The sequence below is a fragment of the Halichoerus grypus genome, chromosome 12 (genome assembly GCF_964656455.1).
Source record: "Halichoerus grypus chromosome 12, mHalGry1.hap1.1, whole genome shotgun sequence".
In the NCBI taxonomy this organism is placed as follows: domain Eukaryota; kingdom Metazoa; phylum Chordata; class Mammalia; order Carnivora; family Phocidae; genus Halichoerus; species Halichoerus grypus.
Genome location: NC_135723.1, coordinates 94,772,557 through 94,791,054, shown reverse-complemented (window position 1 = coordinate 94,791,054; position 18,498 = coordinate 94,772,557). Strand labels below are relative to the sequence as shown.

The 18,498-nt window shown below is 38.3% G+C and overlaps 2 protein-coding genes across 2 annotated transcripts in view; one reads left to right on the top strand and one right to left on the bottom strand.

Moving 5' to 3' along the window:
• The window catches only part of LOC144379613 (uncharacterized), a 222,251-nt gene that overhangs the window by 156,498 nt on the left and 47,255 nt on the right, over window positions 1-18,498 (top strand). The window lies entirely within an intron of this gene.
• Window positions 766-1,707, bottom strand: LOC118537801 (olfactory receptor 6V1). Its single transcript, XM_036095559.2, has one exon. It carries the CDS (start codon window positions 1,705-1,707, stop codon window positions 766-768), a length of 942 nt encoding a protein of 313 aa, XP_035951452.2.

Genomic DNA, 18,498 nt, shown 5'->3' with positions numbered 1-18,498 from the left:
CTTAAAAAAAAAAGAAAAAGAAAATCCAGGGGAGGTGAAAGCTAAGAAAAAACCATGGGTCTGAGGTCAAAGTAACAGGAGGGCTTTATTTATTTATTTATTTATTTATTTATTTATTTATTTATTTTAGAAAGAAAGGTAGGGGAGGGACAGACGAGAGAATCTTGAAGCAGACTCCCTGCTGAGCACGGAGCCCAAGACAGGGCTCAATCTCAGGACCCATGAGATCATGACCTGAGCCGAAACCAAGAGTCAGTGCTTAGCCAACTGAGCCACCCAGGCGCCCCAACTGGAAGGTTTTTAAAATTTCAGATTGTAGTTGGGAGGTAAGGGCATTGGAGCTGATGTTTCATCCCAAAGCTTTCAGGAATTTTATACACACACACACACACATGCACACACATGTGCACACACACACACACATACCTGGGCTGGATAATATCTCTTGATCAGAAAACACTTCCTGGCTGCTGTCCTTGAATGGAAAGCCCACATACTTCCTTGTACTGAAAGTCTTACTGCTGGCTCCCCAGGTTCTGGACTACTTTCAGAATTCTTGTAGCTGCCAGTGGGTATGGGAAGCACCTCCATGGTGGCCTGAGAGGGCCAGACACTTAGCACTGAGGACTCACTGTAGTTATCATGCAGAAGCACAGAGGAAACAACCTAAAGAAATTCAGCAGTGATCTTCCTACCCAGCCTGGTACTCTGCCTCCTCTCTGCATAGACCTGCTTGACTGAAGTTGGCCAGGTTCCTCAGGCTCATCATAGTGCCTTGTGGAGGCCTTTAAGCCTCTGCATCTGCCCCCATAGCACTGCCTTGACTGTCTCATTGCGGAGGGTAAGGATAAAGGGACTGAGAAAGGGGGTGAGGACCGATGTCACCAGGGCTACGGTCTTGTTGACTTCCACAAAATGTGCTTTGCCAGGCCTGACATAAAGGAAGATGGTGCTGCTGTAACCAATGAAGACCAGGGTGAGGTGGGACCCACACGTAGAGAAAGCCTTCTGACGGCCGCTAGCAGATGGGATCCTCAGCACGGTGGTCACAATATAGCCATAGGAGATGAGGGTCACCAGGAAGGAACTGAGGACAAAAGCCAAGGCCATCATGAAGTCCCAGAATTCCAGCAGGCTGGTGTCTGAGGAGGACAGCTGCAGCAGAGGTGCATTGTCACAGAAGAAGTGGTTAATGATGTTGCCATGGCAATAATTGAGATAAGCCCGGGAGATGACAGTGGGCACCATGACTAGGAAAGGAGCTGCCCAGGCAGCCCCTGCCAGCCTGATACATATAGCCCAGCTCATCAAAATGTCATAGCGCAGTGGGTGGCAGATGGCCACAAAGCGGTCAAGGGCCACATCTGACAGGATGAGGAAGGAGGTGGAACCCAGGGAAAAGTAGAAGTAGAACTGGACCATGCAGCCAGTGAAGGAAATGACTTTATGGGTGACCAGCAGGTCTGAGAGCATCCTGGGCACTGCAGTCATGGTCACCAAGATCTCCAACAGGGAAAAGTTACCCAGAAAGAAGTACATGGGTGTATGTAGGTGGGTGTTGGCTATGACCGTGACTATGATGACAGTGTTTCCCATGAAAGCAAGAAGATAAAGCATGAGGAAGGGCCCATACAGCAGAACCTGCAGCTCACCAAAAGAGGAGAAGCCCAAGAGGACAAATTCAGAAGGGTGGCTCAGATTTGCCATGATCCAGGAGCTGGGTCCCTGCATAGAAAGGAAACAGAGACAGAGATGTAAGGCAGAGATAGCAAGACAGAGAGACAAAGAAAGAGAGAGAGAGAGGGAGAGAGAGAATATCATTGACCATGAAACAGAGACAGAAAGAGAACAGGGAGAGCAAAACAAAGTCAGTGGTCAGTGATAAACAGAAAGAGAGACAACTACATGGGAATATGAGAGAATCATAGACGGGGTCATAGAATTAAGAGCATGGAAAGCCACTGATAAGGAGAGAGACAGAGAGGAGTGGATTAAGGAGGACAGCAGAGTAGCAGACATCAACATTTCAGGAGAAGGAAAGAAGGAAACAAAAGAAGAACACAGAATTAAGAGAGGAAGACCAAATGTGTGAGAGGGAGACAGTAAAATACAGGGAGGGGAGGAAACATGGAAAGAAAGAGAATTATTGTAAGTCACCCTGAAATCCTGGAGTAAAGGTTGATGCTGGGGGCATCTTGTTATGACTCAGAGACTGTGTACCAAGATTCCTTTTGAAGGGTCCCTTCAAGTCTTTCTGGGCTGTCTCTCTTTTGAGGACCTTCACTCATTCACATTTCTCTAGCTATGATCATGAAATTAATGGAAAGTCAGAGTTTTGAGTTAATAAAGTAGCTTCCTTGGACAGGGGCTCTAATATGTGCTTGCCAAGATGGAGAGTTGTAAAGATACACAGGGTCATGGAGATAAGCCTCAGAACCAGGTGGCTTCCCTGCCATTGACTAGAAGGTTGTTAGCATCCTACTCATGGTACTGCTTTGCTGCTACAGTGTCTCCCCTCCCCTCCTGACTCCTGTCATTCTTACATGGTGGTTTGGGACACAAGCTATGAAACTGTGTTTGAATTCTGATCTGAAACTTACTTGTGGAAGTTAATCTGCTCTTTATAACATGCTCTCTGAACCTCAGTTTACTCAGCTGTAAGATGAAGATAATGATGGTACTGGCTTCTAGGGTTATTGCAAAGATTAAATGAATGAACTACTTAGTAAGTGACCGGCACATACCAAGTGCTCCACAAACAACTGTTGTCATTGTTATTGTTATCATATGGCTGCCAATGGTCTCAAATTTTTCTGGCCCATCATTGCTCAACACTTCTTTAGGGCCAATATGTGGGGTGTGTAAATATGTGTGTGTGTTTATGTGTGTGCAAATATTTCCACAACTTTATGCTGCCTTAGAATTTAAGTTCACTAAAAGGATACTTCCAAAAACTTCCAATTGTCAAAGGAAATAAACACTATAATACAAACTATCAGAAGTGGAAAGAGCAAAGCTGTATATAGTTATACTCTGGCCCTCTCTCCAGCCCTATAAAAGCTTTTCTAATGCTGTGACTTGGCCACTAGCAATGGTATTACAATTTAAAGAAGAGGCTTTGTCCCTCTATTAGCTTCTATCCATCCTACTGATTAAACCCTAATAGTAGGTCTAAAATCTACACCCAGCACTGATAAATTCAAACCCAATCCTTATGTCTCTGCTGTACAGGAGCTCAACCCATATGTCAGTCTAAGCCACTCACCTTAGCCTCTAAGTGTCTTCTTCTCGAGCTGTTGACATTAAGAAATTCACGTCTAGAGATTTCTGCCTAATCAGTTCACTCTGTAACATGAATGACATGAGATATGTGGTTCGCTGCTCTTGGGTGGTATCTTACAGCTGGCAGGAGTGGAAAGGGACTTCTGTACAGCTGGAATGGCACTACTAGGTGAATGACTCCTCAAGCTATAATATCTCCAACGCTGTGCTAATTTCCTAATTAAAGACTTACCCTGTATCACCACAAAGACCAGGGCAGCAATATTGATGAGGGGCAGGAACATGGAAAAGAAGTTCTGGAGACCAGAGTGGAAAGGTGCTGTCTTTGCCCCTTCTCTCCCAAGGATGAGTGTTCTTGGTTCTCTCTACCCATCATGTCTCCAAGCTTCTGGTTTCTTGATGTGATTTAGAGGTGAACTTATGCTGGTTGGGAAACAGACTCCAGCAGAGTGTTCTTCAGGGGAATGATGGGAAAACAAGGAGTCCTCTGGGGATTATAAGGCACTGATATTATTCCTTAGAATAATGAGTAGTCTTATGTTCTGAGGAAGTAACATTTGAGAAAAAGATCTGAATGAAGAAAGGGATAGAGACCTAGATACACCTAAGCAGCAGGTGGCTTAAGCTGGTTCCATGGCAGTGCCTACTCTCTGACCCTTCCTGGACTTAAATTATGGTAGACTGGGTAAATGGTCAGGGTTTGACAGTTTCATTTGGAGATTTTGTCTCAGTCCCAGATCCAGGATTTTGAGATCAGGAGAAGTAGGGAATATAGGCACTGAACCACATCACCCTCTTGTCTGAATTCTCCAGTGTCATCTGTATAAGTTGGAGAATCAAAACAGTAAGCTTAAGAAGAGATATCTTCCTCTTGGAGGCAGGGCCCCTGATAGAAATATTTTGGGAACTGGGTAGCCTGAAGGGCCTGTCTCTGACTTTTGGGAGAAGATGTACACCTTAGGGATGAAGGCAATATGATAGAGAATCAAGCTACCCAGTTAACTCTGAGTGACAGTCCTTCACCTCAGAGTTCAGACTTTGTGGATGTCACCCAACTTAGCCCCACCCACAGACAAATAATAACAAGGGATATGAAGCAAAAGACTTCCCATGAAGACAGTGCAAATGGGTCCCAAATGTTTAAGACCCACAAGGGCCAGACAGAGTTGGCCTGGCAATCTTTCTGTAGGACCTGAGTCTGGAACTGAGTTTTCAGGACAGAGCTTTGATTGCAAAGAAGATTTTAGGTCATTCCGGCCAGAAATGGGGGATGATGATAGAAAGGAGCATATTGCTACTCCCTCAACACTAGTATATACTATTAAAATCAATTGAAGATACATGTTTGGGTCTGTGTCTGAATTCTCTGTTCTATTTCATTGGTATATATATCCATTGATCTGCATGATGTTATGTCAATAACACACTCTCAATTATTGTAGCTTTATAGTAAGTCTTTAAATAAGGTTTGTGAGGCCCCAGGTTTGTTCTTTTTAAAAATTATTTGGCTATTCTAGATCCTTTATATTTGCATATAAATCTTAGAGTCAGCTTTTCAATGTTAAAAAAAAAATTTTGATTGAAATTATGTTGACTCTTTAGACTAAGTAAGAATTGGCTTTCTAACAAAATTGGGTCTTCCAATTAATTAAAATAGAATATTTTTCTTTTTTTTTTTAAGATTTTATTTATTTATTTATTTGACAGAGAGAGAGACAGCGAGAGAGGGAATACAAGCAGGGGGAGTGGGAGAGGGAGAAGCAGGCTTCCCGCCTAGCAGAGAGCCCGATGTGGGGCTTGATCGCAGGACCCCGGGATCACAACCCGAGCCGAAGGCAGACGTTTAATGACTGAGCCACCCAGGCACTCCGAAAATAGAATATTTCTTCATCTATTTAGGTCTTCTTTAATTTCTCTCAGCAATGTTTTATGGCTTTAATTCTTGCACATAGTTTGTAAAATACATCCCTTAGTTTTTCATGTTTTTGGATTTTATTGTATATTATAGATTTTATTTCCATTTCCAATGTTCATTGCTAGAGTATAGCAATATAACAGATTTTTGTATATTTAGCTTTTGTCCTGTGACTTTGATAATCACTTATTAGTTCTAGTATTTTTTGTGGACTTCTTAGGATTTTTTACATATAAGATTATGTAATATGTAAATAAATAATTTTATTTTTTAATTTTCTAACTGTATGCTTTTAATTTCATTATTTTGATTTATTTCATTAGCTAAGACTTCCAGTACAATGTTGAATAGAAGTGAGAACAGATATCCTTGCCTTCCTCCCCATCTTCCCTAAAGGGAAAGCACTGAGTCTTTCATTCTGAAATTTCATGTCAGTACTAGGTTTTATGTTAGATGCTATTTATAGTTTGAGGAAGATACCTTCTGTGTCTAGTTTGCTCAGGGTTTTGATCAATGGATGTTGATTTTTGTCAAATACTTTTTATGCTCCTATTGAAATGATCATGTGATTTTTCTCTTTACTTCCATTAACATGGGAAATTATATTGATTAATCTCCAAATGTTAAACAATACTTGCATTTCTGGAGTAAAGTCATGACTTTGTTATAGTATACTATTATTTTTAGATATTGCTGGATTTGATTTTCAAATATTTTATTAAGGATTTTTGCATCTATGTTTACTGGGGATATTGGTTTTTAGATTTATTTTCTTGTGATGCCTTTGGTATTAAGATAATTCTGGCCTAATGAGATGAATTGGGCAGTGTTCTCTTCTCCCTAATTTTCTAGAAGATTTTGTGTAGAATTGGTATTATTACTTCCTTAAATATTTGATAGTGTGCACTAGTAAAGTAATCTGAACATACAGTTTTCCGGGTGGGAAGATTTTTAATTATGCATTCAATTTATTTAACATATTTAGGAATTTTCAGTTGTTTAATGTCTTTTTGAGTCAGTTTTGGTAACTTTTATCTTTCAAAAGATTTTCCATTTCATCAGTTTTCCAATTGATTTCTCTTTTAAGATATCTTCATTTTGTTCTCTTCAATTTAAAAGTAACTAAACTTTTGATTATAAGTTTGGATGGTAGTGGACGAGGAAATCAAGAGTGCTCCTATCATACAGTCTTAGAAGTTGTGCAAATCAGTCCAAAACCTTTGAAGTATAATTTGGTGTCAATAAAAACAATAGGTATAATATATCTACCTTTTGACTTGGAAATTCTAACTCTAGGGATTTGTACCAGAAATAATAGTACCTAGGGACTTATAAATTTCTAAGAATATTTATAACATATTTTTATAGTAAAAAGGTAAACAAAGGGAAAAATTGCTCAAGAGGTCTAGATAATAAAGAATGGGGTATTCATATAATGGAATACTATGCAAAGAAACGAAGGAAAAATGTGTTGATATGAGAAATTATCTTTTTTAAAATTTTTGGTTTAATTGTATATTTTTGTTTTATTGAGATATAATTGACACACAATGTTACATTAGTTTCAGGGCTACAGTATAGTGATTTCAACTCTATACATTATGCTATGCTCACCACAAGTGTAGCTACCATCTGTCATCATGCAACACTATTACAATACCATTGACTATGTTCCCTATGCTGTACCTTGCACCCCCACAACTTAGTCAGTAACTGAAAGCCTGTACCTCCCACTCCCTTTCATCCATTTTGTCCATCCTCCATCCCCAACACCTCTGGCAACCACTGGTTTGTTCTCTGTATTTATGCATCTGTTTCTACTTTTGTTTTGTTCTATTTGTTTTGTTTTTTAATTCCATATACCAGGAAAATGATATGGTATTTGTCTTTCTCTGTCTGACTTATTTCACTTAGCAGAATACCCTCTGGGTCCATCCATGTTGTCACAAATGGCAAGATTTCATTCTTTTTTAATGGCTGAGTAATATTTCTGTGTGTGTGTGTGTGTGTGTGTGTGTGTGTACACAACATCTTCCTTATCCATTCTTCTATTGGTGCACACTTAGACAGCTTCCATATCTTAGCTATTGTTGAAATGCTGCAATAAACATAGGGGTGCATATATTTTTTTTAATTAGTGTTTTTGTTTTCTTTGGGGAAATACCTAGTAGTGGGATTACTGGATCATATGGTATTTCATTTTTTAATTTTTTGAATAACCTCCATACTGTTTTCCACAGTGGCTATACCAATTTACATTCCCACCAATAGTACACTAGGGTTTTATTTTCTCCACATGCTTGCCAGACTTGTTATTTCTTGTTTGTTTGTTTTAGTCTAGCCACTCTGACAGGTGTGAGGTGACATCTCATTGTGGTTTTGATTTGCATTTCCTGACAGCTAGTGATGCTGAGTATCTTTTCATGCATCTGTTGGCCATTTGTTTGTCTTCTTTTGAAAATTATCTATTCAGGTCCTCTGCCCATTTTGAAATTGGCTTATTTGTGAGCTTTTGGTGTTGATTGTATGAGTTCTTTATATATTTTGATACTAACCCTTTATCAGGTATATCATTAGCAAATATCTTCTTCTATTCAGTAGGATACCTTTTGATTTGGTAGATGGTTTCCTTCACTGTACAAAAGATTTTTATTTTTGGTGTAGTCCTAACAGTTTATTTTTGCTTTTATTTCCCTTTCCTGAGGACACATATCTGAAAAAATGTTGCTACAACTGATGTCAGAGAGATTACTGCCTATATTTTCTTCTAGGAGTTTTATGGTTTCAGGTCTCACATTTTGTGTTAAGTTCATTTTGAACTTATTTTTTGTGTATGGTGTAAGAAAGTGGTCCAGTTTCATTTTTTTTCACATGAACTGTCCGGTTTTCCCAGCATCATTTATTGAAGAGAGTTTCTTTTCCAATTGTATATTCTTGCCCCCTTTTTCATATATTTACTGTATAACCAGGAGATTATTTTGAGAATATGTTTTATATACTGTTAAGTGAGAGAGAAAATGTCATAAAACACATTTCCACAGCATTTCCTATAAAGAATGTGCAAATACATGCTTAAGAAATTTATCTAAGATTATATGGCAGTCTGGTTGGGCTTGGCAATGTGAGGAAAGGGAAGGAAGATTATTTCCACTTCATGCCCTTTTGCACCTATTGACATTCTCAGATTTAACAAGCATATTACAAATGAAATCCCAAATCCAGATAAATGTTTTGTAACTGTCACTTTTTCTGTCTCACTCTAGCATAAAGCAGATTTACAATTTACATTTGTCAGTTGTTCTAGGTTGTAAATATAACTGCCTACATTAGCTGTCCTTATGCTGTCCCCACTTTGAAGTGCCCAGCTGGCAATCATGGACATGCCATAGAAATAAATGGCTGGTGGAATCTTGCTAGAATGCATACAGATGCACATATGTTCAGAAGAGTGGAAACCTGAGACAATAGCAGAGAATGGAGTGGGATTTGGAGGTAGAACCTCTCCCGTTTTCTGGAGGGTCCTCAGGGTTAGGATCAGGAGCCTCTCTCTAAAATTAGCAAAGGAGGAAACAGGTTTTGTGGGGATGTCTGGTGAAGTTAAGACTTTGGGTGAGACCAATATGTATGCTTTTTGGATATTGATGCACATTTTAGAGGTCAATTGGGGGTTGTCCTATTGGGGGTTGGGGGATGATTTTTTTCTCTGAGTAGCTAGAGTATCAGGGCAGAGTCTAGGATATAGGATAGAGGGGGTGATCTGCTTAGTGTCTGAAGTGTCTTTTCAAAACCTAGACTTGAGGCCCTTGAAAAGACAGTCTTGTTATTGAAAGCCTCTGATTGGTGATATTTCATGTTTTCTCATTAAGCAAAAACTTTAGAAAGTTCTGACACTTAATTGGTCAAAAATGGGAATAACTTAGAAGTTTGTTCTGTTCTCCCCAGACTGATTGCTTAGGGATGCCCTGAACCTGGACTAATTACGAAGAGGTACCTCAGTGACTAAGTCCCTTTGGGAAGGAGAGTAGCAAGAGTGAAGTGGAGAGAGAGAAAGAGAACCTCAGCTCCTCACAACACTGTTATTTCTGGACTTTTTCCTAAGAACCTCCTGATGAAGTTGCTCAGCCTCATGCATGGCTGAGCAGTAGGCAGACAGGACTTACCTTTAGCCAAGCCCTGGGGAGACTGAGAAGTGGTGGAGAGGCCCCTCCATGGAGGTGAGTGCCTTCTCAGGATTGTTTTCTACCAAGGAAAGAGTCAAAGAAGATTGGGGTGGGAGTTCTGGGGTTGGTTGACTGTAAGAAAAAGGAGGCCTAGAGCCTGAGGCATGGATGAGGGGATCAGCAGGATTGACAGGCTCATTTCCAACATTTCCATGCACAACAGAGACCAGATTTATTTCTTCTCTATCCCAATACTGAGAACAGACACTTCTCCTTGAAAACAGTCAAGATTCTTCTATATTTTGTCACCTAGTGCTCATTATGCAGACATTGTCTGTCTTTTTTCCATTGGACATTCTTTCCTGCTTTGTCGAAGATGAGTTGACCATAGAGTTGAGGGTCCATTTCTGGGCTCTCTATTCTGTTCCATTGATCTATGTGTCTGTTTTTGTGCCAGTACCATACTGTCTTGATGATGACAGCTTTGTAATAGAGCTGGAAGTTCGGAATTGTGATGCCACCAGCTTTGCTTTTCTTTTTCAACATTCCTCTGACTATTCGGGGTCTTTTCTGGTTCCCTACAAATTTTAGGATTATTTGTTCCATTTCTTTGAAAAAAGTGGATGGTATATTGATGGGGATTGCATTGAATGTGTAGATTGCTCTAGGTAGCATTGACATCTTCACAATATTTGTTCTTCCAATCCATGAGCATGGAACGTTTTTCCATTTCTTTGTGTCTTCCTCAATTTCTCTCATGAGTATTTTATAGTTTTCTGAGTACAGATCCTTTGCCTCTTTGGTTAGATTTATTCCTAGGTATCTTATGGTTTTGGGTGCAGTTGTAAATGGGATCAACTCCTTAATTTCTCTTTCTTCTGTCTTGTTGTTGGTGTATAGGAATGCCACTGATTTCTGTGCATTGATTTTATATCCTGCCACTTTACTGAATTCCTGTATGAGTTCTAGCAGTTTTGGGGTGGAGTCTTTTGGGTTCTCCACATAAAGTATCATATCATCTGCAAAGAGTGAGAGTTTGACTTCTTCTTTGCCGATTTGGATGCCTTTTATTTCTTTTTGTTGTCTGATTGCTGTGGCTAGGACTTCTAATACTATGTTGAATAGCAGTGGTGATAGTGGACATCCCTACTGCATTCCTGACCTCAGGGGGAAAGCTCTCAGTTTTTCCCCATTGAGAATGATATTTGCTGTAGGTTTTTCCTAGATGGCTTTTATGATATTGAGGTATGTACCCTCTATCGCTATACTCTGAAGAATTTTGATCAAGAAAGGATGCTATACTTTGTCAAATGCTTTTTCTGCATCTATTGAGAGGAGCATATGATTCTTCTTCTTTCTTTTGTTAATGTATTGTATCACGTTGATTGATTTGTGGATGTTGAACCAACCTTCAGCCCAGGGATAAATCCCACTTGGTCGTGGTGAATAATCCTTTTATGTACTGTTGGATCCTATTGGCTAGTATTTTGGTGAGAATTTTTGCATCCATGTTCATCAAGGATATTGGTCTGTAATTCTCCTTTTTCATGGGGTCTTTGTCTGGTTTTGGGATCAAGGTAATGGTGGCCTCATAAAACGAGTTTGGAAGTTTTCCTTCCATTTCTATTTTTTGGAACAGTTTCAGAAGAATAGGTATTAATTCTTCTTGAAATGTTTGGTAGAATTCCCCTGGGAAGCCATCTGGCCCTGGCTTTTTTTTTTTTGGGAGATTTTTGATGACCGCTTCAATTTCCTTAATGGTTATAGGTTTGTTCAGGTTTTCTATTTCTTCCTGGTTCAATTTTGGTAGTTGATACATCTCTAGGAATGCATCCATTTCTTCCAGGTTATCTAATTTGCTGGCATATATTTGCTCATAGTATGTTCTTATAATTGTTTGTATTTCTTTGGTGTTGGTTGTGATCTCTTCTCTTTCATTCATGATTTTGTTGATTTGGGTCATTTCTCTTTTCTTTTTGATAAGTCTGGCCAGGGGTTTATCAATCTTGTTCATTCTTTCAAAGAACTAGCTCCTAGTTTCATTGATCTGTTCTACTGTTCTTTTGGTTTCTATTTCATTGATTTCTGCTCTGATCTTTATTATTTCTCTTCTCCTGCTGGGTTTAGTCTTTATTTGCTGTTTTTTCTCTAGCTCCTTTAGGTGTAGGGTTAGGTTGTGTATTTGAAACCTTTCTTGTTTCTTGAGAAAGGCTTGTATTGCCATATACTTTCCTCTTAGGACTGCCTTTGCTGCATCCCAAAGATTTTGAACAGTTGTGTTTTCATTTTCATTGGTTTCCATGAATTTTTTAAATTCTTCTTTAATTTCCTGGTTGACCCATTCATTATTTAGTAGGATGCTCTTTAGCCTCCATGTATTTGAGTTCTTTCTGACTTTCCTCTTGTGATTGAGTTCTAGTTTCAAAGCATTGTGGTCTGAAAATATGCAGGGCATGATCCCAATCTTTTGGTACCGGTTGAGACCTGATTTGTGACCTAGGATGTGATCTATTCTGGAGAATGTTCCATGGGCACTAGAGAAGAATGTGTATTCTGTTGCTTTGGGATGGAATGTTCTGAATATGTCTGTGAAGTCCATTTGGTCCAGTATATCATTTAAAGTCTTTATTTCCTTGTTGATCTTTTTCTTAGATGATCTGTCCATTTCAGTGAGGGGGGTGTTAAAGTCCCCCACTATTATTGTATTGTTGTCAATGTATTTCTTTGCTTTTGTCATTAATTGCCTTATATAATTGGCTGCTCCCATGTTAGGGGCATAAATATTTACAATTGTTAGATCTTCTTGTTGGATAGACCCTTTAAGTAGGATATAGTGTCCTTCCTCATCTCTTATTACAGTCTTTGGTTTAAAATCTAATTTGTCTGATATAAGGATTGCCACCCCAGCTTTCTTTTGGTGTCCATTAGCATAGTAAATGGTTTTGCACCCCCTCACTTTCAATCTGGGGGTGTCTTTGGGTCTAAAATGAGTCTCTTGCAGACAGCATATCGATGGGTCTTTTTTTTTAATCCAATCTGATAGCCTGTGTCTTTGGTTGGGGCATTTAGCCCATTTACATTCAGGGTAACTATTGAAAGATATGAATTTAGTGCCATTGTATTGCCTGTAAGGTGATTGTTACTGTATATTGTCTGTGTTCCTTTCTGGTCTATGTTACTTTTAGGCTCTCTCTTTGCTTAGAGGACCCCTTTCAATATTTCTTGTAAGGCTGGTTTCGTGTTTGCAAATCCCTTTAGTTTTTGTTTGTCCTGGAAGCTTTTTATCTCTCCTTCTATTTTCAATGACAGCCTAGCTGGATATAGTATTCCTGGCTGCATATTTTTCTCATTTAGTACTCTGAATATATCATGCCAGTCCTTTCTGGCCTGCCAGGTCTCTGTGAATAGGTCTGTTGCCATCCTAATGTTTCTACCATTGTAGGTTACAGATCTCTTCTCCCGAGCTGCTTTCAGGATTTTCTCTTTGTCTCTGAGACTCATAAGTTTTTTTTTTTTGTTTCTTTTTTTTTGTTTTTTTTTTTTATTTGAGAGAGAGAGTGAGAGAGAGAGAGCACAAGAGGGGGGAGTGGGAGAGGGAGAAGCAGACTCCCCGCCGAGCAGGGAGCCCGATGCGGGACTTGATCCCGGGACTCCAGGATCATGACCTGAGCCGAAGGCAGTCGCTTAACCAACTGAGCCACCCAGGCGCCCGAGACTCGTAAGTTTTACTATTAGATGTCGGGGTGTTGCCCTATTTTTATTGATTTTGAGAGGGGTTCTCTGTGCCTCCTGGATTTTCATGCCTGTTTCCTTCCCCAAATTAGGGAAGTTCTCTGCTATAATTTGCTCCAATATACCTTCTGCCCCTCTCTCTCTTCTTCTTCTGGGATCCCAATTATTCTAATGTTTTGTCTTATGGTATCGCTTATCTCTCAAATTCTGCCCTCGTGATCCAGTAGTTGTTTATCTCTCTTTTTCTCAGCTTCTTTATTTTCCATCATTTGGTCTTCTATATTACTGATTCTATCTTCTGCCTCATTTATCCTAGCAGTTAGTGCCCCCATTTTTGACTGCACCTCATTAATAGCCTTTTTGATTTTGACTTGGTTAGATTTTAGTTCTTTTATTTCTCCAGAAAGGGTTTCTCTAATAACTTCCATGCTTTTTTCAAGCCCAGTTAGTATCTTTAAAGTCATGATTCTGAACTCTAGATCCAACATCGTATTAATGTCTGTATTGAGTAGGTCCCTGGCAGTCGGTACTACCTCTTGTTCTTTTTGTTGAGGTGATTTTTCCCGTCTTGTCATTTTGTCCAGAGGAGAACAGATGAATGAGAGAACAAAATGCTAACAGGGTAACAATGTCCCCAGAAAATATACTCTAAACAAATCAGAAAAGACCTGAAGCTGGGGGAAAAGAAAGGGAAAGAAAGAAAAAAGGAAAAGAAAAAGAAAGAAAAAGAAAAAGATAAAAACAAACAAAAACAGAACAAAACAAAAAAAAAACAGAATATGGTCAAATATGATCAGGCTGGTGCATAGATCAGTGCCACACACTAGATTTTGGGTGTATTTTGGTCTGTTAGAAGAAAGTGCCTCCCAAAATTTTAAAGAAAGAAAAACTTATATATGTACAAAAATGAGGGATGATATGATGAAGGGATGAAATATGACTGTAAAGATGAAAAGTATAAAAAATTTTATAAAAGGAATTGATAAGAAGTTGTTTGAAAAAAGAAAGAAGAGGATTTAAAAAAAAAAGAAAAAGGGAGAGAATGTGATCAGGCAGGAGACTAGAACAAAGCCATACACTAGAGATTTAAGGTATATTTTGATCTGTTAGAAGAAACTGTATCTCAAAATATTAAAGAGAGAACAACTTATATATATATGCCAAAAATAAGGGTAACTACTATGGAGGGATAGAATATGACTCTAAAAATGAAAAATAAAAATGTTTTTTAAAAAAGGGATTGATAAGATGTTGTTTGAAAAAGGGAAAAAGAAAAATTCAAAGAAAAAAAAGTTAAAAAAAATTAACTTTGAAAGACTAAAGAATCATGGTAAAAAAGCCATGGATTCTGGGCGCCTGGGTGGCTCAGATGGTTAAATGTCTGCCTTCGGCTCAGGTCATGATCCCAGGGTCCTGGGATCGAGTCCCGCATCGGGCTCCCTGCTCAGCGGGGAGCCTGCTTCTCCCTCTGCCTCTCTCTCTCTCTCTGTCTCTCATGAATAAATAAATAAAATAAAATCTTTAAAAAAAAAAAAAAAGCCATGGATTCTATGTGCAGTATTCCCCTAGCGCTGGAGTCCTGCCATTCTCATTGATCGGTAAACTTGGTCTTTGCTGGCTGTTCTTGCTGATCTTCTGGGGGAGGGGCCTGTTGCCGTGGTTCCCAAATGTCTTTGCCGGAGGCGGAATTGCCCTGCCCTTGCCGGTCAGGGCTAAGTAATCTGCTCGGGTTTGCTCTCGGGAGCTTTTGTTCCCTGCAAGCTTTCGGTTTGGCTTTGGAGGACGAGAGTGAAAATGGCGGCCTCCCAATCTCCACCCCGGAGGAGCCGAGAACTCAGGGCCCCACTCCTCAGTGTGCCCCCAGAGAAAAGCAGTCAGTCACTCCCGTTCTGTTTTATTTCTTACAGGTATTTCTTTATAGTCATACTAAATGTTGCATAAATATTGGTGTGTAGGATACAAATTAAAATATGAAATTTTCTAATATAAACTAATGTTTCTTATTAGAAGATAAGGAAAAAGAAAGGAGTGGTGTGTGATTAAAACTTCTATTTCTTTTGCATAGCCACCACAAATATTTATTTTCTTATTCCTAATTGAAATACCTCTTTTTTAAATTAATATTGATAATAATTTTCAAAACTGAACAGAAATACAATTTGACACAGTTCATGTGATTTCAAATTTTGCTCTTCTTTGTTATTTTGTTCCAAGGATATGAGGAACTTTTTTCAGTCAAGATGCTAAGTATAGCTTTTATAACTTTTGATTGATTTTTATATGTTAAATATCTACTGCATAAGAAACTTTGCTGAATGTTTTGGTATCATATAGATGGAAGGAAAGAAGTATTGATTGCATACTAAGTACCTTATAATTTCTGTATATTTTTATTCAATCTTGGCAATAACTTGTGAGGTAAGTAGTATTATGTTCACTTAACAGATGAGAATATAGAAGCTAAAAAAGACATTAAGCAACTTGCCCAAATTTACTCATTCATCAACCCCATCACTTCCATTAGATTGGAAAAAAGTAAAACTCTAGGAATATTAAGTGTTTATGTGAATGTTGGATAATAAAAGCTTTTATTCAGTTATGATGGGAATATAAAATATTATGGTCCTAGTAACTAGTAACAAACTTAGTAAACATATGCCGTACATATATACTGTGGCCTATTCTCAGGTCTTTTGATTCTTTCTTCATCTGTGTTAAGTCTGTTGATAAGCTTATGAAAGGAATTCTTTATCTCTCATGCAATTTTTTATTCAATTTGTACTTTCATTTAATTCTGTTTTATAGTTTTTATCTTTCAGCTAAAGTTTCTGTCTTATGTATAAATACTATGCACCTTTTCTACTGCATTTCACATATTATAGTTATATTACTTTTGCATTAAGTGAATATTTTCTAGTAACATTATAAATATTTTACTGATTTTTTTTCATTTTTTAAATTATTTTTTTAGTATATGTTCTAGGGCTTGACACATCCAACTTAACTTGGAATTGATGTTAGATTTATATTCAGTGCAACTCTTCACTTCCTTCCTTTTGTGTTATTATTGTACATATTATATTTATGTAGTTATAAACTTAAAAATACATTGTTATAATTATTAGTTTATGTATTTTTTTAAAGAAACTGGGGGAAGAAAGGAGAACAAGTATATATTCATAACATTTATTAAATTATCCTTATTTATCTTTTCTGGTTCTCTTCATTTGTTCCTCACATTCAAATTGGCAACTGGTATCATTTCTTTTCTCCAAAACAGCTTTGCTCCTACCTATCATCTTTATGCTATCATTGACAAACATGTTACATTTCTATATGTTATCCACTCAACAATATGATTATATGCTTATTGTTTTATACAGTGATTTCAAAATTAATTAATGGAAGACAGGGAAAGAATTATGCATTTATAATATCTTTTATAATTACAGAATTACTTTATTCAGTGCTGTTTCCTTGTGTGTGTGTGGATCCTAGTTACTTCCTGGGGTCATTTACTTTTAGTCAGAAGAAATTTCTTTGGTATTTCTTGTAAGAAGATTCTGTTAGCAAGAAATTCTCTGAGTTTTTCTGGGAGTTAAATGTCTTTCTTTTGCTTTCATTTTTCAAAGATAGTTTTGGTGGATATAAGATTCTTGATTGAACATATCTTTTTTTTTCAGCACTTAAATATATCATCCCATTGCCTTCTTGTCTAAACTGTTTCCATGAGAAGTCACCTGTTACTCTTAATGGGGTCCCCTTGTATGTGAGAAGCCATTTTTTTCTGGTTGCTTTGAAGATTTTTTCTTTGTTTCTCAGCAATTTTATTATTATGTATTTGTGTGTGGATCTCTTTGCATTTATTTTTTTATTTCAGAAAAAATTTTAATGCTAAATTATAAATATATACAAAAGTAGACAAAATAGCACATTAGCCAACTTCAACAAACTCATGGCCAATCTTGTTTCCTCTCTTCTCCCATCCACATTCCTCCTACAACTGGCTTATTTTGAAACACATCCTGGGCGTCCTCTTATTTCATCTGTAAATATTTCAGCAAGAATTCATAATTATTTTACTTTGGTTGAAGCTTACTGTCTTCCTGCCTCTGATAGCTGTTTAATTAGCAAGTACATTGCTGCAAAAAAGAACATGGGGTACCACCTGGCCTATTTTAACGAAAATTCCTTAAGGGGCATATCACTTGGACCTATTTTCCCAACAAAGGGAATAAGGCTAGGAAAGCAAGGTTCCTAGACAAAGTCCCAACACCACCCGGCCCACCAGCACCAAAGCGGCTCTCCAGGATGGGCAAGGAGGGCCTGTGTAACCCTCGCAGAGGTCTCCCCACTGGGCGTCTATCCAAGGCCCCCTAAGCTGCACCCTGCAGCTCGACCACTACACTGGAGGGGACCCAGGGAAGGGGACCCATCCCAGTTCTGCGAATCTGCCTGCCCAATGGGTGCTCACCTCCTCCACTGCAGCCTGGCCACTGTGACACGTCTCTTTGCATTCATTTTACTTGGAGTTCATTGACTTTCTTGGATGTGTAAATTAATGTTTTTCATCAAATTTGGAAAGTTTTTAACCATCATTTCTTTGACTATCTCTTACTCTCCTTTGTTTCTCCTATTCTTCTGGTGTTCCCATTGCTTGTATTTAGTGCACACAATAGACACCCATATTTCTCTGTGGCTCTCTTCATTTTTCTTCATTCCTTTTTTTTTTTACCTTCGATTATGGACATAAGCTTTTCTAAGGAAAACACAGATTCCACGATACTAAAAGACCTAAATTTGACTACAAAGAAGTGGAAAAACGCTCCATGCTCATGGATTGGAAGAACAAATATTGTTAAAATGTCTCTGCCACCTAGAGCAATTTACACATTCAATGCAATCCCTATCAAAATACCATCCACTTTTTTCACAGAGCTGGAACAAATAATCCTAAAATTTGTTTGGAAACAGAAAAGACCCTGAATAGCCAAAGGAATGTTGAAAAGGAAAACCAAAGCTGGTGGCATCACAATTCTGGACTTCAATCTCTATTACAAAGCTATAATCATCAAGACAGTATGGTACTGGCACAAAAACAGACACATAGATCAATGGAACAGAATAGAGAACCCAGAAATGGACCCTCAACTCTATGGTCAACTCATCTTTGACAAAGCAGGAAAGAATGTCCAATGGAAAAAAGACAGTCTCTTCAACAAATGGTGTTGGGAAAATTGGACAACCACATGCAGAAGAATGAAACTGGACCATTTCCTTACACCATACACAAAAATAGACTCAAAATGGATGAAAGACCTAAATGTGAGACAGGAATCCATCAAAATCCTAGAGGAGAACACAGGCAACAACCTCTGTGACCTCAGCTGCAGCAACTTCTTGCTAGAC

Excerpts from the sequence above, each read along its gene's own strand:
- LOC118537801 (XM_036095559.2), bottom strand. The coding sequence starts at position 1,707 with ATGGCAAATCTGAGCCACCCTTCTGAATTTGTCCTCTTGGGCTTCTCC.